Genomic DNA, 26497 nt, shown 5'->3' on the forward strand with positions numbered 1-26497 from the left:
GCAGTCGGGCGAAACACTGCAACCGCTGCACCCCTAGTACAAAACCCCTAATGTAATGTGTTATATTTTCTGTATAGCAGGTGGGCATTTGAAGTCTGACTGCTGTTAATCTAGGTCATGAACCAACAGTTCCTCAGAGCTCTCGCTTCGGAAGCAGGTGATGAACAATCTTCTTTGATGTCACTTTGAAATACGTCTGCAAAAGTTGACGCCTGACGATGACGACGATGATTTATTCTAGTACGTTGTGACCTGGAATGATCCCTGACAGAAACCTCAGCCCTCCGCTGTCCCTGGTTAGAGCACACGCTGTGGGACCCGAAGTAGCTGCATTAGTGGCTCAGGGTGACGCAGGTTACTAGTAGACATTTCAGTCACATCACCCAGAAACAGCTGCCTGCATATCATAACTCAGATCTATGTGTGAGCTTTAGCTCTATTAGGAGATTTAAACCACTACCATTTTGACAACAGTAGAGTGGAAACCTTCTTTTACAGCTGCTCTCTTAATATATTGGCACGTTCTTGTGACAAGCTCTGCTGTTTGAACATGGTTTTATCATAAAGATGTTGCATTTACATTTTTGCTGTGCAGATGACGACTTGGGTGGTTTTTCATCCTCCCTAAAATTGAATTGCTCAAAAATGTGCTTATAGTTCTGTCGAATGGCTTATCTTTCTTGTCTTTGCTTTACGGCAGCTGCAGCTGAGCCTCTGGGCTCCAGAAACGTCATTTCAGTCCAGTTAGATGTGGAAAATGTTCCACAGAGCTTCTGTTTTGCCTGTCTGAGTGAACTCTGCGCCCACGCGATTTTCTTTCACCACAACACAAATCTAAATAAACATCAGGAAATAAATTTATTTTACATGCAAACACTTGCATATAAAAAAAGGGAAGTGTTTGGACAAAGACGAGTGTTAAATTATGTATTTATTTTTTAATTTCACACACACACACCACATGGAGAAAATTGTTTTGCCTTCGTGTGCCAGGGCAGCTTTGCTCTACAAAAGGAAATCTGGAGATGGTATCCTGATTGCCTGGCTGACTTTATTAAATTAGGATTGCATCTTCCATCGCTGTAGACAGAGTGCATTAATAAAATATGAGCCTGTGTTTGTATGACCTTCAAAGTTTTGCTTTTTTTTTTTTTGCGTGTGTGTGTACAGTAGGAGTGTGTGCTAGTTTCACTTAGTTTTTCATTGTGTTTTAGTTCATTTTCTTCTTATGTCACAACCAGAATCCTGAGGTGTTTGGTAGGACAAAAGGAAAGTGAAAACTAAACTTTTGGTGGCCAGGCTGGAATATGATGTAGTAAACATAGTGGTCATCAATTTCTCATACAAAACCAATGCTTCTTACTCTAATTTAGCTAAATTGAATCCATTCCTGCTTGACCTTGCAGGGTAACTTTCTCCACAGGTCATTGGGTGAGATGCACATTAGTGATTATTTCTAAAATAAATCATATTCCATATATTGCGCCAACTTTAAACCATTATTCCCCTGCAAACCTCCATGGTTTTAAAACCTCAAGTGAAAGTCAGTGGAGACGGTGAACAGGATGACTAATCTGCAGCTGGGTTTTAATATAGAGTAGTAAGGGACAGTCGGTCAGATAAATAGAGCGACTCCCTTTCCACTCCCAGTGTTCCAGCTCAGCTCAGCCTGCGAGCGTCTGCCAAGCCGACGTTATCCTGGCGCTTCGCTCGTCACGGGACAGAAAAGGGGAAAAAGGAGTCTGAGTCCGTCAGCAGACAGAATCGTTGCGTTCTGTCGCTCAATGAGAAAGGAAGAAGTGGAGGTGAAGGAAAATGTGGCGGAGGTCCCCCAGGTGCAGAGCTCGGTACTTTGACTTCAGTGAGGAGGTGGTCAGCAGAGCACACCTTGTTGCTCCCAGGTGACCTTTAAACTACCTTCCCTGTACTAAGCCTATTGTTCTTGTTTTGTTTTTTTTTTCATCTGACGATCTGACGGTGTGGACGATATTGGATTTATTGTTTCCTGTAAATGTTCCCGTAGTACATTGCTAGATTACAAAAATTTTAACTATGCTATTATGTGTTGCTAAGTGAAAATAGTAAATGTTTCATCTCTTGAAATCTCAGACTTTCATAATATTTGCAGTTTATCCCAGATTTACCAAAATTTTAAAATATGGCGTTTTCCTGCTTGTCTCAGATTAAGAGATTAGATCTGTGTGGGATAAGCATGGTGGCAATGTTGCTGAGAGCGAGGGGATTTAATGATGCACAGGACAACATGGATACGCTGTTGGTCTTGAATGCGTTTAATCAGATTCTGCACATTTCTCATTAATCCGTGCTTCGCTGGCAGAGGTGTGGAACTTTTCATCCCAATGGCGGAGCTAACCCCAGATGTAGCGCTTATTACAGCGGTGCCTGTAAGTTCAAGGTAAATGTTGACATATTGCTGCACATGGACGGTTTTTGTCAAATTGTTTTGACAGAAAATATATACTAAACTTCCAGAGTTTCTTCTGTTACATTTTGTTCGTGGTTTGTTGCATCTGTTGGTTCCTCTCAGTGCTGAGGCTCTGACCTTTCAGTTTAAACTTCTGACCTCATCATCTGGTTATATAATATCTGGTACTCTCCTCCTGCCTCGACTCTCTGTTGATGAATAGATTATCTGTCTGTGCTTCTGCAGTGGCTCACTGGGTCATTCAGCTGTTATGAAAAGGCATCTGCAGTTATTTTACTGCAGTTTACACCTACAAGCATTTCGAGTGCGACCTTTTAGGCTCTGGACATGAGGAAGTGAATATTCTTGCCTGTTCTTTTTTTTTTCCGGAACAGCTCAGAGTCTTTCAGATTGAATAGAGCGTCTGTGAACAGAAATTTATGATCCTTCCCACAGATTCACAAAAGGATTGAGATCTGGAGTTGGCTAACACATCAATTTGCTTTGTTCAAAATATCTCTTGTAACTCTGGCTGCATGTTGATGGTTGCAGGTGAACCTACACCCAATATCAAAACTTTAGCAGGAAGTATTTAACAGGTTTTCTTCCAGGAAACCTGGACCAGCTAGCCTTTAGCTAGTCTAAATGGTCAATGGCTAGCAGATGAAAGGTTAGCTGGTCAAAGGTTAGCTGGTCTCTCATCAGCCAACCTTTGACCAGCCAACCTTTGACCTGCTAACCTTTGCCAAAGGCTGGTCAAAAGTTAGCTACGAACAAAGCCAGTTAAAAAAATTTTCTTTTTTTTTTAAGAAGGATTTGTATTCAAAATCATTGTTCAAAATCAGTTCTTTTTGTTTGTTTCTTCTTCCAGCTTCGAGGTTGAAAATGGCCCGTCGTTGTGCTGCAGTCCATCAGACCCGCAGGCCTCTCCGGGCTCAGGATTGGTCCTGCACCCCAACCTAGCAGGTCACGGCCAGCGCAGAGAGTCCTTCCTGTACCGCTCTGACAGCGACTACGAGCTGTCGCCAAAGTCCTTGTCGCGAAATTCATCCATAGTGGGAGAACTGTGCGTTGTGGACATCTATGGCAGCAATCGACCTGCTGCCTAATCAACCGTTACTTGTTTCACATGTAACCACAAGTTGTCACATTTCTTTTCAGGCACAGCGAGGACCTGATTGTAACTCCATTTGCCCAGGTAACAGCTGATCCGTCAAAAAATCTGGGGGGAGAAAACAAACATTAATAAAAACTCAGTGACATATTTAAAACAAACTTGTCTGAAGCTTTTTAGATGCAAGGGCTTATTGTTGCAGATGGCATCCTAACTTCCTCAAGATGAACGTTTCTGCCCCCTGGTGGATCTGAATTAGCATAACAAGGCAGATGGACGAACAAAATCTTTTCTTTTATCACCCTGTGCAACTCACATCAAATATTCAGTCTAAATTTTTTAAAGTTAAAATTGTTTCATGTGTATCTATTCCATATAAGATTGAATTGAAAGATAATATTGAGGCATTTACATTTTTTAAAATAAGACCAGACAAACCTTCTCGACTATTCTAAACACTGCATGCATTCCTTACATTCTCATCATGTAATTTGCCTTTCTGGAATAAATTAAGTTTATTTATTTACTTGTTTTTATAGATTTGTTATTCTGCCCATAAATTCTACCTCTTTGTATTAATTTTTGTTTTCCTGTTTTTAGGTTCTGGCAAGCCTACGGACCGTTAGGAACAATTTCACCACCTTGACAAATGTACAATGTGTGTCTAATAAGTAAGTATATTTATTTTGTTGTTATTCTACACATTGGTTTTTATGTTCTAAATTAAATGGCTCACTGCAAAAAACACAAAATATCTTGCAAATTATTTTTGATCTAGTTTCTATCTCAAGCATCTTAATGCACTTGAAAAAGACTAGTAAAGACTAGTAAAGACTTGTACTTTTTCATCAATACTAATGAAACGTTACCTGTAAGTTATTTTGACTTATTCCAAGTAAAGTAGAAATTAGACCAAAAATCCTTGGTAAATACTTGGTCTGTTTGGATGTAATTGAAAGCTATTTAAAATACTTATTTTTCCATTTTGTGTAGAAAAGGAGCTGAAAAATGTAGCTGTTAAAAATGCTTCATGTTTACCTGGAAGAACTCGGCATGCCAATTTGTTTCCCCAGGGGGCGCCAAAACACCAGAAACATCAATGCTAGAGTTAGGTCACAAATTGACTTGTTAAATCTTACATATTTTCAGTGATGTGCAGAAATGAAATCCCTACAAACCACAGGGAGCTTTAATTTTTTTTTTTTTTTGTGACAGAGGTGTATTCCCCATTTTACTTCTTGATGGCTCAATATGAGCAGTTGCATCAGCCTGACCAGAGGTGCAGAGTGTGTCAATACAACCTCAGGGAGAAGGGTCACTGTAGGCCTGTGACGGGTTCAGAGAATCCACAGAGCAGCTGTTTAGCCTTCTCTGCTTTGACGACAAACATGGTCGCTGAAAGCAAGACGGCACGAAGAGGGAGAGAGGGCAACACTTTGTTTTACAGGATTTCTTACACAGCGAGTTTTAGATATTTTCTACATGTTTGCTGAACACCAAGTAGGCAAATGTTGTTGTTTTTTTGTTGTTTTTTTATATGATTGGACAAAACTGCAGAGTCATGAAGAGGAAAAGCAGGAACAGGCACACAACTGTCCCTCATAAATATGAAAATATCTAAATGTATATGAAAATTTTAGGGGATTAAGCAGATCGAGATCACAAATCTTTGTGTTTAAAAAAGTTATTTTCGGATATCTTCCAGTGTAACCTGGACCGAGCAAGCAACACCGTGTTCTCTCTTCTGTGTTAACATATTGCAGCCTGTTTCCCCTGCTGCAACGTTTAGAAAATTAGGGTGGATGACTTCAACCGCCCGGGTGATTGATGACTACCGATGCAATTTATTCAGTTCACAATAGAAGACAATACACATCATTATAGTTTATGAGAACAAGATGAGATTTCAACAAATTAAATGTCTTAATGTCTTAGCATTTAGGAATTACAGTGAAGGTTTCACAAATCAAAAAATGTTTTTCTGAGTCATTGTAGAATAAGTTAGTCCACTTTAATCAGCCTTGAATATTCTCGTTCTAAAGTGGTCTCGATTGTAGAAAACATTGTGCATAATCCTTTTTTGTGTTTTCACAAAAACACAAAAAATGTAATTTTGTATATTTGTATTTGTTTATACAATATTACAAATATTTATACAAATATGTATATTTGTATAGGTCATAGACCTATTCTAACCTGTTCAAGGAAGCATAATAGGTCGCCTGTAAACCCAAATCTGGGCCAGTTTTCTTCATGTTTTGTTGCATGAGGAGTTTTTGGTGTAACTGAAGACCAACATGCTTTTGCATCAGCCATTTGTATTGAGCCATTCTTGATTACCTGTGAGTTTTAAATAATTTTAAAAATGCCTCTTAGTGTATATTTCATCTGATTCTTATCTATTTTCTTGTTACAGACGGTCTCCTGCTGCAAATCAGCCTTCGGTCACCAAAGTCTGTCTCTCAGGTAAATGCGCTTTCTGTCACAAACAAAATGCTGTCTCAGTGAATTTGTGTACTTGATTATACCTGCAGCAAACTCTTTAATCTGTCACTTCTTGCTTAAAAAATTTAACAGCCACAGGAAGAAAGAAAAGTAGCCTCATTGTGCTCAAAAAAAAATCTGCTTTCAATGTTATAAACTAACTGGTTAAAAAGGCTTGACGTTCCGCATTTATGTAATTAAAATCTTTTTTATTTGAAACTCTGAGCTTTTTGTTGGCCGTCCCTTTACACCTCAGGGAGAGAGCCGAGTTCCCAGCTTGGGATTTGCCTGGGAAATATGTTGGTCATAAAATGAGGTGTTGTCTACACACGCTTGAATCCAGTCCTACTAGTTCCAACAGCTTCCAAGTTGGGTTCAGGTACACATGATGAACTTCACTCTGTTCATTTCTGGCTCATCATCCAGTTCGAACAAACCGCAACAAACAACTTCAAAGGATTTTGAAAAACAGAAATTGGTGCACGAGTTTGAATTGGTGCAATTTCACTTGCCCACCGAGGTTCAGTTCATACAACCACAGAAATATCTGGGTATATTTGCAGAGGGAAAAAAAAAAACCACTCTACTGTATATATCAAATATATTTTTTTCTGCTCTTGAGATCATGTGTAGCTTTCTCGAATTGGTCCAGCAAAGTTAGTAAGTTTATCTGAGGTTGAAGATGTTTCCATGGCAAACCTAAACATTCAAGTTTCGCCCATCTACCTGCTAATTTGAAGAATTTGGAGTTGCAGTGTTTCATGATACCACCACCACCTAGCTTGACACTTGGTACTGAGTCCACAGGATTGGAGCGAGTGTTTCTGTCCCTGGTTGCACCTTCTCAGTCTATTGCAGTCTTTCTCAGTTCAACATCCGAATGGAAATAATAAATCATTAAAGATGCAACAATATTTTTACCTTCCTGCTCATTATTACGGATTACTGCAAACTTCTAAGAGTTTAAAGAGTAAAAATAGCATCAAAAACTGCAATCTGGAAAAAAAATTGTTATGTTGCACTAGATGAATGGCGCACTATGCAGATTGGTGTGAAAAATGTAGCTTTACAAACACAGGCGTAGATTAAACAAGGCAAAACAAATGAAATACTAGGAAAAAAAATTAATCTCCCAAGTTATTAATGCAATAGATTATTATTCAATGAAAGCAATAACAAAATTCCCGCGCACAGCCATTTCACCTGTCAGAAACGGCAAGCATGCGGATGAGAATAATAATCGGTTTCAAAGTCAAATCATGTCTATGTGAAATACGGGAAAGAGAAGCGACAAAGGCAGGGGAGGGAGGCTGGAATAGATTATTGGTTCCTGCTGTACTGGTTCTTCAAGCCCAATTGACGTCAGTGATTGCCTGCACATGGGCGCTCTAAACTCCCTATCAGCACAGATGCGCCGCGCGCGCAGCGTCCCGCGACAGGAAAAAAAAACACAAAAACACCAGGCGGCTGCAGAAATCTTACTGTCCTTCCTCCACGCTCCTCACAAACCTTGACCTTCCCCTAGTAATCGCTGACGGTCTCTGCAAACCGTCTCATTAGGCTCGCTCGTGACGCACTGTGGAGATAGAAGGGGGGGGAAATAAAATAACCGTTCAAGACGAATGTTTTCTAGACTTCCATATAGCATGGAAAGAAACTGTTCCATCCTCTTCTACCGGGCCGCTTTCTCTGTGGGTTTTTCCCCAAAACTGTTTGGCTGGAAAAGGTACCGTTTTGTGTCTTTTTGAGTTTGCATAGGTTCATTTTTTTTTTTGTTTGTTTAAATATGTAAGCCTGAAAGGAAGACTAAAACAAAATCCAAATATGAGATAAAGTCACCCCAACTCCAGACTGTTAAAGTTCTGAATATACAAGTCAGACACAGCACAAGAGGCTGATAAATGAAATTCTCAAAAGTAGTAGAAACACGACCTTGGCCAGTGGGTGAAAGTGCTTTCATAGACTTCAAACGAGAATCAGGGGTTACAATACAATCAGCTCAGCACCAAATGCGTCACTGCAGGCTTTTCACCTTGTTAAACATCTTACTCTTGTGACGTGAGGCGGGGAGGATTGGAGGGTGGTGGGGTTTAGCAGTTCACCAAACGCCTAACAGGCTCCATCACACGCAGTCTCGTGAGTTGGCAGCCAACAAAGGACTCACTCTTCCCTGACTGATTCCGATTAGAGGCTTTGCTCCAAATGATCCCCGATAAATTCTACTTCAGTGGGGAAAGCAGAAGTTGACTTTGACGTCTCCAAGCATCAGAATTAAATTATCGAGGAAAATGTTATCACTCGTATGAACTGAAGTGTCAACACGACCGACCAGAACTTCTGCTCCCGGAGTAAGATGTTTGCAGCAAATAAACATTTTAATGAGTTAATGAGAGCCAGAGGAGTTAAACGTTTCAGTCAAAACCAGCTGAAGAGCGGTCAGAGAATCAGAGGAGGCACAATCTGATCATTTCTTTCTGATACTTTCTGTACTAGTATGTCAAGTTGACCCTTTTTGTTGTTTTGGTAATTGAAGTACGCTGCAAAAACAAAGTCTCACCAAGTGCTATGGGTATAGTTTCTAGTGCAAATATCTTAGTTTTGTCTTATTTCAAGTGTCGTAACTTCTCAGCAAAATTTACGACATTGTTTTAGGTCAGTGATTCTTAAATATTGATGAAAAAGAACAAGCTTTTTTTTGTACTCATAAAAGACATTTTCCAATCATTATAAATGGAAAACTTGCCAGTGGAATTAGTTGATTTTCATCAATATTAAGGAAATACTGACTTAAAACAAGCTCCAATACCCTGATTAAAGTTACTTGTAAGTTAGTTTTGTCTGTAGAAACTAGACCAGAAATACTTGATAAGATTTTGTTTTTTTCAGCGTAATAAAAATTGTGAATGTGAAAATGATATTCTCCATTATATGAAAACACACAGACTTAAATTGTTACAAGAACTTGAACAAATTAATACATCCGAGTGCAATGTGCATCTTACAGGTGCTGCTCTGTTTTTCTATAAACTGTTAATTTAATCAATCTTCAACGTTGCACAAAATGTTTCTATGTTTTTTTTTCTCCCCACCAGGGGGTCTTTTGTGGGCTCTAGTGTCTCTTATATGACAGTAGGCTGACAGGAAAGGGGGGAAGACATGCAGCAAATGTCGGCCGGGTCCGGGAATCGAACCCGCGACGGCCGTGTCGAGGACTCAAGGCCTCCAAATGTGGGCCGCGCTATCCCCTACGCCACCACAGCACGCCCAAAATGTTTCTATCTTTTTAAAAATTGTGTGGCACTTGGTGCTTTTATTCATTAATATCTTGACAGTCAGAAAGATGCTGATTGGTGCAATTTTCTTTTCAACTTTGTCCACATCCCAGTCAGGTTTTTCTCATGTATTTCCAGCTCTCACACCATATTTTTAATGCTTGACGGCTACTGATGCTGCTTAAGTACAATGTGAGTTAACTAAAAACGTGCAGCGTGACTTCATTATGTTACACAATGTGAGAAACTAGAAAGAATTCATCCTCCAGTGAAAACCTTTTTAAAGCCTGTGTAACACAGGCTGCATGGTTTTGCATGCTGATGCTTTACCTGAATACATGATGACGCTCAGTTTTCTATAGTATTTAATCTGATTCATGCTAAGTGAGAGCGATAAAGAGCATTTTTATCATTAAAACCTTCAGAATTGGGCGTGCTGTGGTGGCGTAGGGGATAGCGCGGCCCACGTTTGGAGGCTTTGAGTCCTCGACGCGGCCGTCGTGGGTTCGATTCCCGGACCCGGTGACGTTTGCCGCATGTCTTCCCCCCTTTCCTGTCAGCCTACTGTCATATAAGGGACACCAGAGCCCACAAAAAGACCCCCTAGTGGGGAGAAGAAGAAAAAAACCTTCAGAATTAATTCCCATTTATATAAATATTAGAGGACACTTTGAGATGAAGCACGTTTTATTTCATTGTTGTGATTAGATTGGTGTTAGTTCACCTTACGGAGCAAAAACACAAGCGTACTTCACCACTTTTTACAACTTTGGAGCAGTTCCTTCACCTGCTTTATTAGCAAACCTCTGCATGTGGATGCAATTTTATTCCATCACTGAATATATTGGACATAAATTAAAACTAACATTTAAAAGTGTAACATTTTGAAAGCTCGTCAGCCACAACGTCATTAGCATCTACAACAACTCTTTGAAGAGAATTGTATGAGTTAAAACAACATTAATGTTCCCTCTGGGATTGAGAATATCTTTGAATTGACTTGTACTTTAAAATGTTTTCAATGGATGTGCAGATTTTTATCTACACAGAAGACTGCTGGTAGATTTTAGGAGGTCTGTAGCAGAGACCGTCCCATTTAAAACACCTAGGACCAAATGGAACGTGTCAAAAGTTTCTGGGCAGCGTCAAAAAAGTACAAAAACATCATACTAAGTAATCAGATTTAGTTGATTTTTACTCTCTGGTTCAACAGCCACTCTGCTCATTTAATACCGTCTGCTCTCTAGTGTGTTTTTCTACAGACAATAATCTACCAGGATATTCCTTCTAAATAACTGAATGCATGAATTGTGCTTTTCATTGTTTGAGACTGGAGTGATTTCAATAGGGCAGCTTTTCTGTTGATGCACTTTGGCTAGCTAGGAACTGAAAAATTATGCTGTTTATTGAAAGTGAGGATAAATATTGCTTGGGGGGAAAAATAAATCTCAGAACAAAACCCCACAACAAAAACAAAGACATTTTTAAATAAAAACCCTATTTTTCAAATTTTATGCCAGTTCTGATGTTTGGTTTGGTTTCTTGTGTTTTACCATTGACACTAGAACCTTTGTAAAAAGTTGGCCAGCTTTTCCTTTTTATGTCCACATACCATATAACCAATGAATCCAAGCTTCTAGCTCTATTATATCAAATGGAAAAATGAATGTAGACCCTTTGTAGTTCCAAGATTGTTTTGAATTAAAAACGTTCCACAATTTTCCCTTATCCTAAAATCAGATAAGTGTAGCCTCTGTAAATGACCTTTCATAATGGCACTTCTTATCCAAAGCTAGTTTGAAAGACTCAGTTCTTGCTTCCTGTCAATCTGTAATTGGTTATCGGGTATTTTTGCAACAATTTGGAGTCTTATTATCTTCAGAGATGCATTTAAGATACTTATCAGACCGTTTTATGTTCAGAGACATTACAAATAGCCTTAAGGGCTTCATCTCGGATAAAAGCTTTAGTTAGCACATTAGCAGTTGGCTTAAAACAACTCAGTGTCTGAGTATGGCTGGTTTTGAGGAAAATGACTCGAATGCTTGTCAGAAGACTTCTGGGACAATGCCAGCTGGACAGAGGTGGAAATGTTTGTCTATAACTTACAGCATGACAGCTAAGAAATCAGCAATAGAGTGATGAAGTGACATTCTCAAGATTAGTGGGCTGAAAGACTTTAGAAGTGAATTGAGACACAAGGGATTACAGATTAGATTGTTAGTTTTCCTGCTCAAAGTTGAAGAAATGCTGTTTGTTTTCCACTCACGCCTTTCTTGTGCAGAATGTGGGTCGCCGCGCTGGAGCCCCACTTCCTTCTGTTTTTACCACGGTTGATCCAGCGTCAGCAGCAGATGAATCAATGCTTCCTCACTGTGTTAAATTAGATTTTTAAGTTCACTCCGTAATGACTTTTCTCTGTTGACTTAATGAATCATCAGTGGACTGAAGGTTTTTAGCACTTTTCTAGTCACATTCACCCAGTCACACTTTCCGATGATATCGGGCCAACTTTGACTTAATCGCCTTGCCCAAGGGGTCAACGACATGTGATGAGGAAAAGCTGGAATTGAACCTACAACTTGCTGATTGCAAGATGACTCTACCAGCTGAACCATACGTCAGGGTTTCCCCCAAGGAAACTTGCTAAACCTGGTGGTAGGGATGCTAGAGCAGTCCACCAGCAAGTTTTAGAGTTAAAACATGTTTAAAGTTAACAGCAAGTTAGAAAATATCACTGGGTAATTCTGAAAACACATTGGAAGACATTACATTATACCTGAACACCAACTTTAAAGTCTTTAAAAAATGGCAAACGTAAAAAAAACAAACAAAATAAATACCAAATTTTTTTTTTTTTTTGCACTTTAGTTGTTTCATCCAAATGCAGCAACTGATCTTTAATCCTTGACTTGTCATTTTGTTAGCTGAAGTTCAATTCAGACAGGAAGTGATCCGGAGATCCGGTTAGTGAAAAAAAAAAAAAAAAAAGACCTCTGACCTCAGTTTCAGTTCAAAAGCTTGAATAATAATTTTTTGTGTGTTGGAGTTCTCATAAAATTATTCCTTTATTCTTCAAAAATAATGACTTCATTCAAGTAATAATACGATTTTATTCTCGTATGACTTCAGCTCTATTCATGTGACATGATTTCTTTTTCTTTTTTTTAGCCTGACCTTTTGTATTTCATCGTAGAGTCGACTTAAGTTCAAATAATAAGAAGCTGTGAAACACGCTTGTCAAACGAGATTGCTGCGTTGGGTGTTCTGATATCATTTATAGAACCCTGTGGAGTGCAGTGGATTAATTTTTTTTTTTCTCCAAAAGTTAAAATCTTCAGAAAACAAAAATTCAATCAATTGATAAATTCGATTTATCGCACAGCCCTGCCGTCACCCGGTGCTTCTAAAACGGGGTTGAAATCCAAACGTGTCACTGCTGTTTGCGGATTTCCCTAGAAATGTCACATGGATCAAATTTCAGTCGCATGGCACTGATAAATAACGTGGGCAATGTCGAGAAATCCATGAGTGGAAGCCGACACCTAAAAGCAGTCATTTGTGTTGAAATGCGTTCCACATTTAATTTGATCCTCTTCACAATCCGACTGAGGGAGGAGCATTTACCAGAAAACACGTACGGATGTGGTGACGCAATAACTTGGCATCCACACAGATTTCTGCTGAAGGAAAGCAATACCCAACCGGTTCCTAATTGTTTTTATTTGGGTTTTTTTTGTTTTGTTTTGTTTTTTCAGAACACCAACTCTTGCTTTAACCTTATTTTAGCAATGAAACCAGTTTTGTGGAAAATCCTTCATGCTGCCCTGATGCATTAAATAATGAAATAAAATTCCTTCTCCTTACGTATTTTTGATAAGCGAGTCAAACTGATTAGGGATGTATTATTTATTTATTATTTTTTTGTTTACTTTTTTTGCTTAAGGATAAAACTGATAGATCTAAAGGAAATGACAGTGACTGAAATGAAGAGGTGAACAGTCTTAATAAAGGTCGATACTTGACTTTGTGCATAAACTGCCCGGGGCGTGGGGCCGCACACAATGGTGATTACTCATTAATCTTTTGTGTCTTTTTGTAAACATGCTCTGAAGCAAGTCATGAATAACTTATCCGAAACTGCAGAAGGTAAAAAGCACAATAGTTTGAGCTGCAGTGTTTTGTTTTTTTCTTTAAGCTGCATGTGGAATATTTAGAGTGAAGTGTCCTTTAAGCGGCATGACAAATTATAAGTGTTCTTTTAAGTAGGAATGATCTTATTCTTCTACAAAGTAGGTTTGTTTGGCGATTCCTTTAACAATTATCGAGAACTCTTGAGAATTTTGCCTCAGAATTTCCCATAACAAAAGGGGGAAACACAGTTCTGAGTAGTTGAATCGTTTCTTGAGAACCTCGAAGGTTTTAAAGTTGAGGAGCAAACATCCCCCACGTTTGGACTTCACGAAATGTTTTGAAACAAGCTAGCCAAAAATAAAAATAATAGTCTCTAGGGTTAGTGTGATTCAGTTCACCCCATATTCCACTGTCCAATATGGGAAGAAAAGTTGATTTAAAGCTCTGGACAGGCAGAGATTAAATGAATTTAATCCGAATCATTGTTTTAGGTGCTATAATAATGCTGCGTCTTTTTCCATTTACCATTTTTCTGATAAGATCCTGTAGAAAACTGCCAGGGATTGAATGTTTTTTGATTCATTGTGAAAACATGTGTAGGTGTTACCTGTCCCTGTGATTCAGTGAGATATCTGCGACTTTGTTTCTTGAAGGTCACTTGAGCGGCTGATCCGTCAACCTACTTCATGTTGTCACATAGGTGCTGTTCAAGTCGTTTTCGAATTTACATTTGAGGCTTTAGTCAGGTCTTAGTGTGTGTGGTGAAACTGAAAACAGCTTTTTCAAAATCACAATAGCTTTTTAACTCGGGGAGTGGTTGCGTAGGATGGCATCCGGCCGACACGAAGTAGGCCGCATCAAAATGCAACCGATGCATCTCTGCATCAATGTTTACATAAATATGAACAATTTCTTAATTCTGAGAAGGAAAACAGCTTCATTCTGCTGTTTGATCCTTTTTTTTTCAGTTAAAAGTTGTTTTCTTTCAAATAAAAGTTCAACACGATACACAATTTATTGTTTTTAAAGAGTTCCTGTAAACGGGTTTTCATACACAGGAGATGACGTACAGACAGCTGACCAGACGCTTTACTGCTCGCCTGATGGCCAGGACCGAGCTGATCCGTCATATTCAGTCTGGCCAGCAGCAGCCACTCTGCTCCACAGCGGGAATCCATTTCACATTTTCCAGAGCCTCGGCCAAAGGAAAGGATCTGGCGGGCCGAGAGCAAGTAGCCTGCTTAAGTATTTGAATTATGCCATTGACGTCAGCACAGTCATAAACTTCAGCTCGACCCATCCCTCAAACTTTCCCGTGCCAAAACGGCTCCATGGAGCATTGTGAAGGAGCCGTCAGACAGGTCCTCATGGGGCGCGTTGGCGTGTGTGTGTGTTGAAAGCTTTTTGTTTTGATAGGTGAAGAGATAATAGGGTTGTACACGATGCAGAAACTTAATCAGTGACAGTTGTTTGTGAAGATGTGATTGACGGAGAGTTTCAGGGTTGAATCGACTTTTCTTTTTTTTTTTTACGTCCATGAGGTTCTTAAGAAAATGCAACAACTAAAGGTGACAGCAAGCTTATTTCAATCTGTTCCAAACGTATTTTTCCGCACACCTATTAGTGTTAAAGATTAAAGAATACTAAATAACATTGGTGCATTTAGCTCAATTAAACCGAAATGCAGCTATTGTCTCTCATTGTTCCTGTACAAGTTTGTCCGTGTATTTGGAAATATGCATTTTAAATTTCATGACATGGTCCAAACCAATAGAAGATATTTGCATATAGACACTTACTGGTTTTCTTAAACCAACACACAAAGAAAATGATTGACACAAGCTTTGTTGAGTGCGAGCGACTTTGCTGCAGGCAAGTCGGCAATCACTTCCAAGATCTTTAAAATTGCACGTTTCCCCGTCACGTGGACTCCAAGCTGACTTTTCACCCACAGACCAGGTTAAAGTTTCACTGCGAATATTAATTTTTTTTTATTTCATTTTAAATATAATTGCAAAATCTATTTTTCCCCTCTGACATACGTGGATGTACTGACGCAGATGTGGGGTGATGCAACTGTAAATCATTGTAAAACAGTGAATCATTAAACCACCCCAACACCTCCTTTTAACACACACACACACACACGCAGACACACACACTCCTCCATCTCCAGCTCTGCAAAGTCATAACAGTGTGAAAGCGTTGCATGTATTGTCGTCAAAGCGTTCGCGTTAGCCTTGGAGATGTGATGGAGAATGGGACTGTTTGATAGCTTAGCGGTATTTAGATTTAATCAGAGGACGGTGACTCAAGGCTGCAGCTCCTTCACGTCCACAATAAGTGATTATTAGTAGCCCGATCCTCCTGTGCAGGTTTCTGGAAATGTATTTAAAAAAAAAACAAAAAGTTTTTTTCAGTCCTGGTAGTTTCAGCTTTTTGTTGGAAACAAATGACCATGTTTTGCCTTAGCCTACTTTTGAATAAAAAAACCCCAATCCATATTAGTCCGTCACTGAGTCGTTACTAATTAGCAACCTCAAGTTTATGTGAAACATTTTTTTGAAACTGCTTACGGCAACTTCTTGACTGATGTGACTCAGTTCACTAACAAAAGTAAAGGGCGAATTTTAAGCCCTTTAAAATTTGACTAAATATCGCTCATGCTTGAGAAACTGGTTCTCATGATGATCATCCGTATATTTCTGTAGGTGACTCTAGTTCCAGTTCCAATTAAATCATGCATCACATTTTATTTTATTTATTTCATTCACTCATTATTCAATATGAATAGTTCATGTAGCGATTAAAAGAAATCATGTATGAAAAGTGCAAACTTACGTCTGCAGACATAACTCTTATACACAACCAATAAAAAATGGACAGCAAAATGTCAGCTTATTTAACGCCTTTTCACTTCAACATAATTTTCTGATTTCTTTTAAATGCAGGAAGAGACTTAGATTGTTTTATCTCACTGTCATTAGTAACAAAACTGGGAGATGGAAGTAATTAAGTGCCTTTTAATTATGAAGCAAAAAATGTTTTAAAAAAACTGAATGGGGAAATAATTGGTAAAATAAAGTGACATTTTAAAGTTAAATAATTCAGATAATTTGGAACATGGTGTAGAATCCTACATACAATCACCATTATCTTAAAATAAACTAGGTCAGGAGGGTCGTGTTCATGTTTTTGATACCATTAAGCTTTGTTAAATAAGACATCTTGAGAATGGCTGTACATCTTTATTGCTCTTTTCATATGAAGGTACATTTTGGGTAACTCCAAAAAGTGTTTTAAATTAATCATTGCCATGATTTTATTGTTGCATGAAATCATGCCAGCAAAATAATCTGTTCTCTATTAAAGGACTTTACCATAATCTCACATTAGTAAAAAGGATTTCCAGATGTAAAAATGATCTAAACTGACTGTCTTCACTTAGCAAAGCCAAAATGAAGACTCTGCATGTGGAAAACTAATCATGCTCGTCGTTTGATTGATCACATGCAAAGAAAACCACCTGAAAGCAGGACTTTTGGCAGGTTTTGCTGAGGTCATCCATTATCGCACGTAGGGAAAAACTGGAGACATGACATGAGATGTAATTGTTGCCATCCATAAATCTTGAACGCGTCATAGAGCCAAACCTTTTAAGTTCATCAAAGTTCAGGGAAAAACAATACTTACAAGTGGAAAGATTTAAGACAGTTGCCAAGGTTTCCTGGTGTTGCTTAAGAGAATTACATAAGACAATTATATCTTCATAAGCCACACCTTAAATGTCGAAATTCTTTAGAGCAGAAATGGAACAACTGTGGCTTTTTATGGAAGAGGTTCTTTATATGGCAAAGTTGTATCTGGAACAATAAACTTTTGACTAAAGCAGAGATGTTTAGCAATGTTGGCATGTTGGGATAATAAATAAATCATAAATAAAAACAAAATATTAGCTTGCATTAAATCCTAAGCACAGTGTTGGAAGCTTGATGATTGGAGTCGTGTATTGAGTCACTGGCTGCGTTTCCATTACAAATGTGTGCAAACATTTGTCGATATTCTGCTAATGTTGAAAAAAACCCCACAATTTTGCAATTGTGTTATTTCCATTGAATAAGTAAAGCAATTAAAATGGCATGTAAATATGTTTGTACACATGCCATCATCTTTCTCGTGTTTTCACCAATAGCATCGTCCGGTTGTTGATCGTGTGACTTGTGCAACACAAAAACGTTTCCATTTCATTTCGGGAGATTTTGTTTGTTTGTTTGTTTGTTTTCTAAATTGACATATTTAAGTTAAGCTTCTTCGTTTAATATGGCAAATGTAAATGCAGCTAATGACTTAATTCCTCTGTATACCAAAGCATTGTAGAATCAAACGTGTGTCCGTCTGAAGCTTGGTCCAAACTACCTTGTGAGCAATTAAGCAAATTTAGAGTGTGCCACTGTGTAGCCTAAATATTGTGAAATCTACTTTTGTACAATTGTAGTTAGTTTATTATATCCTGACATGTGAAAAGTCTGAATAAAGAGGGTGGACTTTCATTTAGACATGAGGAAATGTACTTTTTGTGATGTTTTAATACTTATACTGGAGGGAAAACTCTACTGTAGATGTTAGAATAGCTTTATTGATGAAAAGAAGCTGTAGATAGTTTGAGGTTTGAGACTTGGCTAGAGGGAAAAGGATGTAAGGGGAAGGTGTCTTGGTGGGACCGAAGGCCTGGTCGTTAGTGCAGTTGATGACTCTTACAGAAGCTGTTTTGTGGTCCTCGAAGGGAGTGAAGGAGAGCGCAGATGCAGACAGAGTCTGTCTGCACACTGAGGTCTGTTGTCCTCTTTGCAGGCTTCAGCATGTGGCTAAAACATTACTGCCTCCCAAAAAAAATCGACTTCCACTGAAAAAGGAAAGGGGAGGGGGGAAAAAACAGGCTGGAAAAGTACCTGTCTGGGAGCAGGTTTGTCAAACGGATCGTGCGTCACTCCGTCGTTGACTGGTGATTCTGTGAAATGTCAGCCCATTTAGCTTTGCATTTATGATCAGCCGAAGGTGATGATTGGTTCAGCACTCCATCAAGTCAGTGTGTGTGTGTGTGTGTGTGTGTGTGTGTGTGTGTGTGTGTGTGTGTGTTACTTGGTTTTTCTTTAGAAGTTCAGCTCAAACATATAATTATTACACAACTCCAGTTAGAGAACGATCGCCTCAGGTGTTCTTTAGACAGAAAAAAACATTTCCCTCGCATTTTCTTTGAGTCATCTCCTCCAACGCTGGTCAAATTTTCTGTTGATTCTGAATCATAAAACTGTTTGTTTGTTGTTTTTTTTTTTTTTTTTACTTTTTGAGTGCTCGCGTTCAAATAAATAGGTGGCGTCCTCCAACAGGGTCTTGTTACATGACACAACTGAAGCACTAGTATATTCTTACATCCTACCTCTCAGTTAAAAGTCATTTTATTTCCTTTTTCATTTTTGAGGAAACCAGAGCACATGGAGTACACCCATGCATAAACTCACAGAACATCCAAATGCCACAGAGAATCCAGAGCCTGTTTCTACAGAGAGACAGTGTTAACAACTGGGCCACCCTGCAGACAATCTTTGTAATGAATATTATTAAAATGTAAAGATGACCACCTAGACTTTTGCTTAAATGGAACATGTACAATAAAACATTGTCAAATAACTAAACATACTGGCCATTGTACAAAAAACATACATTGAATAAAATCTTAATCAAACAAAATTGAAAACCTGCTAAGCCCGGCGGCGGGGGTGCTAGTGCAGTCCACCAGCAGCCGACCGTGTTTTTGTGTTAAAAATGTTACGTTACAGAGATTTAGTGGTGCACAACCAGGCATCATTATCTGGAAATAATAGAGCACGAGGTTTACAGGCAGGTGCAGGGGCGGCACAACTGGTGTACAACTGTGCCAACTATAAACTTAGCTTTTACCGTCTTTACTGGCAATGTCTAAAATAAACAATGTGTAGCCTGATGTGGGGTTTATAATGCACTGGGAGTACAACCAATACAACAGTAACATGTCAGTATTTAACCAGCATAAAATTATAAAATATTTTTGGTTACTGCTCGTGTGTTTTTATTCCACTGCCAGATGTCGACAGCAGTGGCTGTTTTTATGCTACTGCGCTCCAACCAATGAGATGGTAGAATAAATTTGTAGCTGGTCTGACTCTTGTTTGACTTAAAGTATCTGACATACTGCCTGTCTGATGACATGACCATCTTCTCCTTCTCCACGACGTTCTTCTTATTTTTAAGCAGTTATGAGGAACAGTGGCAAAACCTGAAGCTTCTACTGCGCATGTTACTTAAGAGGTTGCTGCTAGGTAACAAAGAAGTGAGAGAGTAAGTTGATACCACCAACCTTTGTTAGCTGGGCCATGATGAATGTGGTGCAGTTCGGGATCGGAGTTCAGTGAAATTGTAGAATATTCTATTGGACGTATTTTCTATTCACATTGATCCCGTATCTATTGCAGTAAATCTTATTATCAGCCAGCATTAAGTTTGGTTTTAGTCAAGTTGGGTGTCTCCATCGGCAGTGTGTTCCTCACTATGGTGGTGTGAATATTGACTGGGGCGTGGATGGCCCATGAGACCGAGAACAAGATGAAAACCGATTTCATCAGATCAACCCAACCACACGGGGTTCTTTGGGCTTCCAAAAAGAGGGTTGAAAAGAATAAGCAGTTACCTAGATTACTGAAAAATTGGTATTCTCTTTGTTTCCTTCTATACCTGTGATGAGATGGCTGGTACCTCTTCCTCAGCATAGACACACAGAGAACAAACAACCATGCAGATACTCATTGACACACAAGGACAATTTGAAAGTCAAATCCTTAAATCTACTTTGCTTCAGTACAAACAGAATAAAACCAAGATTTGACTTAAAAAAAGAACGCTGAACAGAAAGCATCACGTTTTACTGCGTTTCTGACAGTTTTGACTCACAGAATATGTGGTTCCTTTGAATAGTTTGGACTGCGAAGCTTGCCATCCACTTGCACTCTACTTTATGAGCAAATGTTATTTTGTTATAACTGTGGCATAATTTGTAAAAAAAAAAAAAAAAAAAAACTGCAAAAATTTCACTTTCTTTATTGTTTAGAAGTATTATTCTCATCATCTTGTTCTGATCACAGTTAAAAGTGGGCGGTTTCCTCAGCTGTGCAATATGTCTAAAGTTTTTTTTTTTGTTTTTTTTACTGTTCTTCGTTAAAAAGTGGTGGTAAAATCTGAACGCCATCACTGTTCTTTGAAAGGCTTTGATGTGCTATATTGACGTAAATTGGAGAGTAGCACGCTGGCTGTCTTGTGTTAAGCATATGGACTAAATTCCTTCCATGTGTGAAGCCCTATGAAGTAGAGATCAGTCTTTTCCATCAGAAAAGGGAAGGTAGGGAGATCCAGATGCATTCGACGGTCCCTCACTGCAGAAATTCTTCCTTTGTATTTTCGTCTTGTCTTTGTTTCCTCATACTTGTGCACGTCTTATTTCTTTTAAACCCGTCTTTTTCCTTGTAAGTACCCACGCTCCTGGCAGATGTGAGTCATCGCTGGAAACGGCAGAGCTATTAAACCGAACAACATCGATCCAGTGTTTTGTTTTGTTTTTGTTTTTTTCCTGATCCACTCCACGTTTTGCAGAAGTTCGCGACCAGAGAGGAAGTGCTTTGGTTTCTTTGGCAGAACCGAGGCTCTAGCCTGGCTTCCCCCAGTCAGTGGGGGGAGTTAAAATTTGCCTCTCATGTTGCTTGTGCAAACAAGTGTTGCTGTTTGATATAAATTTTTTCCTTCCTTCCAGAGGGTTTGAGAGGAAAGAGGGCGTTTGTGAGGCTCACGGTGGTGTGAGCTGCAGCCGAGGCACGACCTCATGTTTCAGAAAGGAAGTCATCGGGAGAGGAAGAAACGGGGTCATTTCTCTTTGAAGCGGTGACAAAGTGCTTTTACGCTTCTTACCCACAGAACCGTCACAAACACAATACAAAAGACATAATCATGCAAGTGAAAATGAAGTGAAACTTTTTCTTTTATCCAAACATCTCCTTAGGAGGGGAAAGATATAAAGTCACTGTCCTCTGTGGTTCAATGGTGGGGTCTCAAGCATGTTGGCTGTAGGAGGCAGCAGGTTTTCTGAACTTCAATGCCACTTGTTCAGACGAATAGCAATGAAAAGGGGAGAAGTTATTGAAAGTGGCTGAGGAGAAGGGGTGGGGGAACCAGACAGAGTGGGAGGGGGGTTTGTAGAGTTCACCAGTGCGAGGGGAAGAAGGGGTACACGGAGAATGAGGCTGCACACGAATAACTCTCCCCTCAGTTTGTCTGGAAAATCCAACTTCCCTGAACTCTGAGGCGGCATAGAGCTCTACGGAGATGAAGGAGCTCTGTGTGCACCCATCCCCCTCTTCCTCGGCATCTTCCGGACATTCCACGGGCCAGTCCACTGTGCAAACTCCAGGCCATCCCGCTACCCTCGGACCGCCACGCGCCCCGTCGGCAGGCTCGAGCGCGGCCATGGATCCGCTTGGACCTGACTACGTGTCCATGTGTCTCTTGGCAGACGAGTCCTACCAGAAGCTGGCCATGGAGACGATGGAGGAGCTGGACTGGTGTCTGGACCAGCTGGAGACGATACAGACGTACCGGTCTGTCAGCGACATGGCCTCCAACAAGGTAGGATGCTTTCTGTCGACATCAGAACTGTCCAACTTTTGGTTTCAGGAGATGTGTTGGAAATGCGGGCTTCATTTCAAAGATAAACGAAGAGAGTGTGTGCTCTGTGTGTTCAAGCCTACAAATAATACGATTGTGGTCTCAGTCTGTCCTTCTACAGTTTAAATCCTTAAACATTAGAGAACAACCAAACTCTGAGACTGACACCATCGTGGCTGGACCGTTTTAATTCCGCTCCTCCACACTTCTGTAAAACTGCTCTATCTGCTGTCTGGTTGTTCATATGCTCAGCATATGCAAAATGTTTGCTGCCACATTGACGCACTTGCAAATCACTTTAGAGATCTCGGATACAAAAAAAGGAGAAGCATGAATAGAGTGTTTTACATATTAAACAACAAGGTTCCTGTTATCTCTGAAGATGAGCAAGTCCTGCTCCCTGGAAATGATCGCATTTCATTTGCAGACATGCTTTTCAGCTGACTGCAAAAGTTACATGATCATCGCTGAATAGAGACAGCGTTCAGTCCAGTGCGACGTGCATATGGGCTCTTTTGTCTTTATCTGACTGAGATGCTTAAGCAAATTACCTAAAGAGAAAATGTTATAAGAAAAGCCAAATTTAAGTAATCGTATTTGAGGTCACCTGCAGTCACATGCACAGGCATTAACTGCAGTAAATACTTCAGCCTCATTATTTGAACGTTTGCTAGAAACATTGATGAGCTAATGTTTCAATAACATATAAATATAAAGATCACACACTCTTTGTCATGCTCAGTTGAGGTGAACCCTGAAGCGTGAACATATTGCTAAATTTAAATTTAAATTTAGCAAGGTTTTGTATGTAAAGCTGCACAATATGCAGAATTACAATCATCGGTTTCAAGATGTGCAATTGCAAACGATTGCATCTTGGAAAGACTTTTAACAGTCTTACGTCTACAGCAGTCACAGCATAAAGCTAAATGACTGAGATGCTAAAGCTCAAGAATAGAATCTATTGGAAAAGAAGTGAAAAATGGAGAAAAATTTGTCGTTTGCTATCAATGACATTGTTATTATGTTAAACAGTACTGTTGTGTGTTTTTTTGTTTGTTTTGTTTTGGGGGGTTTTGTGCAGTCTGAGCCAGATAAGCCATGATTTTAATTTTTTGTTTTCATTGTAGTTGAGCATCTTCAGACCCAGCCCATGAAACCCCCAGCTTTAAATAATCATGGTCCTGCTTCTGTCTTTTGTTTATTTGTGCTTGGCCTAAACTCTGTCTCCTTACTCAGCATAGCTTTAGGTAGTAAAAATCTATCCATTTTGTCTCTGACATAGGTTTGGTGAAGTTATCTCAATGCTTGCAGTTACTTTTTGCTATTACTGTTTAATTTTTTAATATGCTTTTCCTCATGTTGCGCCTCTCTGGGCGGCACGCCGCACACGTTGAAGAGTCCTAGTGCAGCACTTATAGGGCATGGCCAGTTTGCAATGCACATCCCTCATGCTTGCCAATAGTACACTACGATGGGACATTTTCACTGTTTTGGAACTTTTTCTGACTTATCTGTTGCTGATAATCCACCCATAAACAGTGTAACAGCATCCCCTCTTACGGTTGAGGTTAACCGTGAAGGTAATGTAGGCTTCATGGTAAGTCCTTGCTTACTGATGACTCTTTGACACTCTTAATGAAAAGGCTTAACCCTACTTTATTTATTTATTAAATTTTTATTAGTTTTGTGTTTTCACAAACAGAAAAAATAAAAAATTGTACACCGTGCAGCCAGTCACCTTACATGAGTATGGGACACGGAACAAAAAACAAAAACAACAGAAGAAAGCAAACAAACATAAAGAGCAAATAAAAAATAAGATAAAATAAAAGGAAGCCGCCGTACAATGTCACGTCGCCCAACATTAACAGACATATTTAAAGCCTGATATCAACACAATCATAACTAGCCGGGTGACCAAAGAAAGAAGAAAGACGCATAGTAATACCAAAGGAGGATGTTCATTAGTTAAGTCCTGGTGAGACCTTCCACTTTATACGATTCTGACCTCTCATCACAAGTTGTGTCAGCTCTTTAGGCAAACAGCTTAGCACAGGAGACCACATATCAATGAACTTTATTTATTTTTAAGAACAAATTAATTGCTGACTACAGAAGTTTTGTAATATGAAGTGATGGGCTTTCAGCTACTTTGTGGCTCAGTAGGCGTGGGAAGTAGAAATGTACCAAAAAGTCTGAAAAACACAATTACATCCCATGCAAAATGCTGGAGAGTGCAGCTCATGAACTCTTCAGTCAGAGTTCATTGTCCTCGGGCAAAATCCTGATCCCTACTTTGACTTGTGGGCTCTTTTTGTCACCAGAGACACAGCTCAGAAGACATTGCTGGCAATATTCAAGAATTAGCTTCCTGAGGTTTACTGGAGCAACAAAGCATGAAACATTCTTGCACCTTTTGTTTATTAGCGTGTTAATACGTCACCAAATTAGGTTTTTCAGGTTTGCCCGTTGTGTCTCATTAAGGCTAACGATATCACCAATATCACTGAGGGGACATACAGTGCGCTTTCCAGGAAGGTTATTTGAAATCCATAATTGTAAACCATTTAATTAAACAATGCTATGAGGGAACATCTTGTGAGGTTTTTCTTAAAAACATCAGTGTCTGCAACATTAAAACACTCCCTCCTTGAATGATTAAAATACTCAGAATTCATTCCCATAATTTGTGACACATGAGTAAATCCAGTCTAATAAAAGTTTTTACAATAATAAAAATGTATATGATTTTATTAAGCTGAAACTAAACAAACATGCTGATGTTCATGTTGAACTAATTGCTTTGAGTTTTGCTTTGATGCACGAGGGTGCATAATTTGTACAAAGTTAAGCTAAATGACTAAATTTTTCACTTACAGACAGTATGGCGGCGTCAAATTATGAACACTCAGCCAGGGGTATTGTCCATTTTGTCGTCCATGTGGTCAAAGGGGGGATTAGAATTGGGAGGGATGTTGTCAGACCGTATGATGGGTGACTGTGACCGTGACACCTTCTTCCTGTCTTTTTTTATTTCCTCTGCCCTCCTCCCAGACCTTCCACCGCCTCCTCTGCTTTGCTCCCGGTTTTCCAGACTACAATAACTGCGCTTGCACTCAGGTCTGGTCTTTAAAGCCCACTACGTCATAAGAGCTGGCAAAACAATGACCAGAAGGCCGTTGAAGCCTGCTGCAACGCCGCTTCCTAGTCAGGCACAGCGGCATTGTTGACCAATGCTGATTTTTGAAAGTGCACAGGTCAACAGTTTATCATGTTAAAAATGATAAACTGTTGAAAAGAAATGAAGGAATGTCAATTATATTGCACCTTAAATTAAACAGGATAAAACAATCATAAAAAATCATTAGTCTTTTAAAGATTTTAAAGAAGCAGTTCCGGAAAAAGAAAATGTTTTTTTTCTTATTCATCAAACATGAATTGCACTGCTGCAGAATGATTTCTCTTTGTCTGTGAAGATAGAAGGTGTCATTGCCATTACCTGGGTCGAACTTTAGAAATGGTTTAGTGGGGCACTAGCCCAGGACCCAAATTTTGGGGCGGCTCCAACAGATTTAATTATATATATATATAAATTTATGTTTGCAGACATGGTGCTTTATACAGTAAACATAGACCTATATCAGATTAGTTGTATTAATATTTTTGGCATTTTTATGACTATAAGCAATATTTAAGTATTTGAAAATTATGAAGTTATAGTAATTTCTTTTGGGAGCAACATGGTGTTTCTGGCCAAGGGATGTATTAAAACTACCATCAATAATTCATACCAATATTACTATTCAACCACTTGTACTGTAATTTGCATTAGAAAAGACATTTTTCTTTAGTGGATTGGGCACCAAAATAAATCTACCCAGGGGCCCACATCCTTGTAAGTCTGGCCCTGGCTGTCACCCTAATCTGTAGCTCCACTTACTTGAAAAATGTCGTAAAAAATTAAGATTATTTTAAAACTAAATTTCCCAAGGATGTGAATAATTTTGGGGTTAACTGCAGTTTTCTATTAATTAGAAGTACATACTAGACGTAACACTTCACTGTGACTTTTGTTGTTTAATTAGAGGATCTACCCTAACTCAGTCAGTCCTACAGAAACACCAGGAATTAGTCGGCTTCTTTTCACTCAAACCATACCTCCCAGTTCCTCTGTTGCAACTATTATAGCAGCACGGTGGGCATCCGTCATGAGCGCTGACAAAGAGCCCGTTTCTTTCCTGACCCGCCGGATGCATTTGAACCCATAATCAAAGCCGGGGGTGTCTCCGTTTTCAGCATCCAAGGGCGCAGGTGTGTCCG

At 39.3% G+C, this 26497-nt stretch overlaps 1 protein-coding gene across 4 annotated transcripts in view; it reads left to right on the plus strand.

Annotated features, from left to right (window-relative positions):
- LOC122840621 (cAMP-specific 3',5'-cyclic phosphodiesterase 4B-like) overlaps positions 1-26497 on the plus strand; it is a 71878-nt gene that overhangs the window by 34873 nt on the left and 10508 nt on the right. For all 4 annotated transcript variants that reach the window (XM_044133147.1, XM_044133146.1, XM_044133145.1 and 1 more), the window contains exons 5-9: positions 3297-3491; positions 3587-3623; positions 4140-4210; positions 5956-6005; positions 22023-22135. In XM_044133147.1, the coding sequence (XP_043989082.1) occupies positions 3297-3491; positions 3587-3623; positions 4140-4210; positions 5956-6005; positions 22023-22135 (466 nt within the window). The remainder of the gene's footprint in view (positions 1-3296; positions 3492-3586; positions 3624-4139; positions 4211-5955; positions 6006-22022; positions 22136-26497) is intronic.

This window comes from Gambusia affinis, linkage group LG12, assembly GCF_019740435.1.
Source record: "Gambusia affinis linkage group LG12, SWU_Gaff_1.0, whole genome shotgun sequence".
Classification (NCBI taxonomy): Eukaryota; Metazoa; Chordata; class Actinopteri; order Cyprinodontiformes; family Poeciliidae; genus Gambusia; species Gambusia affinis.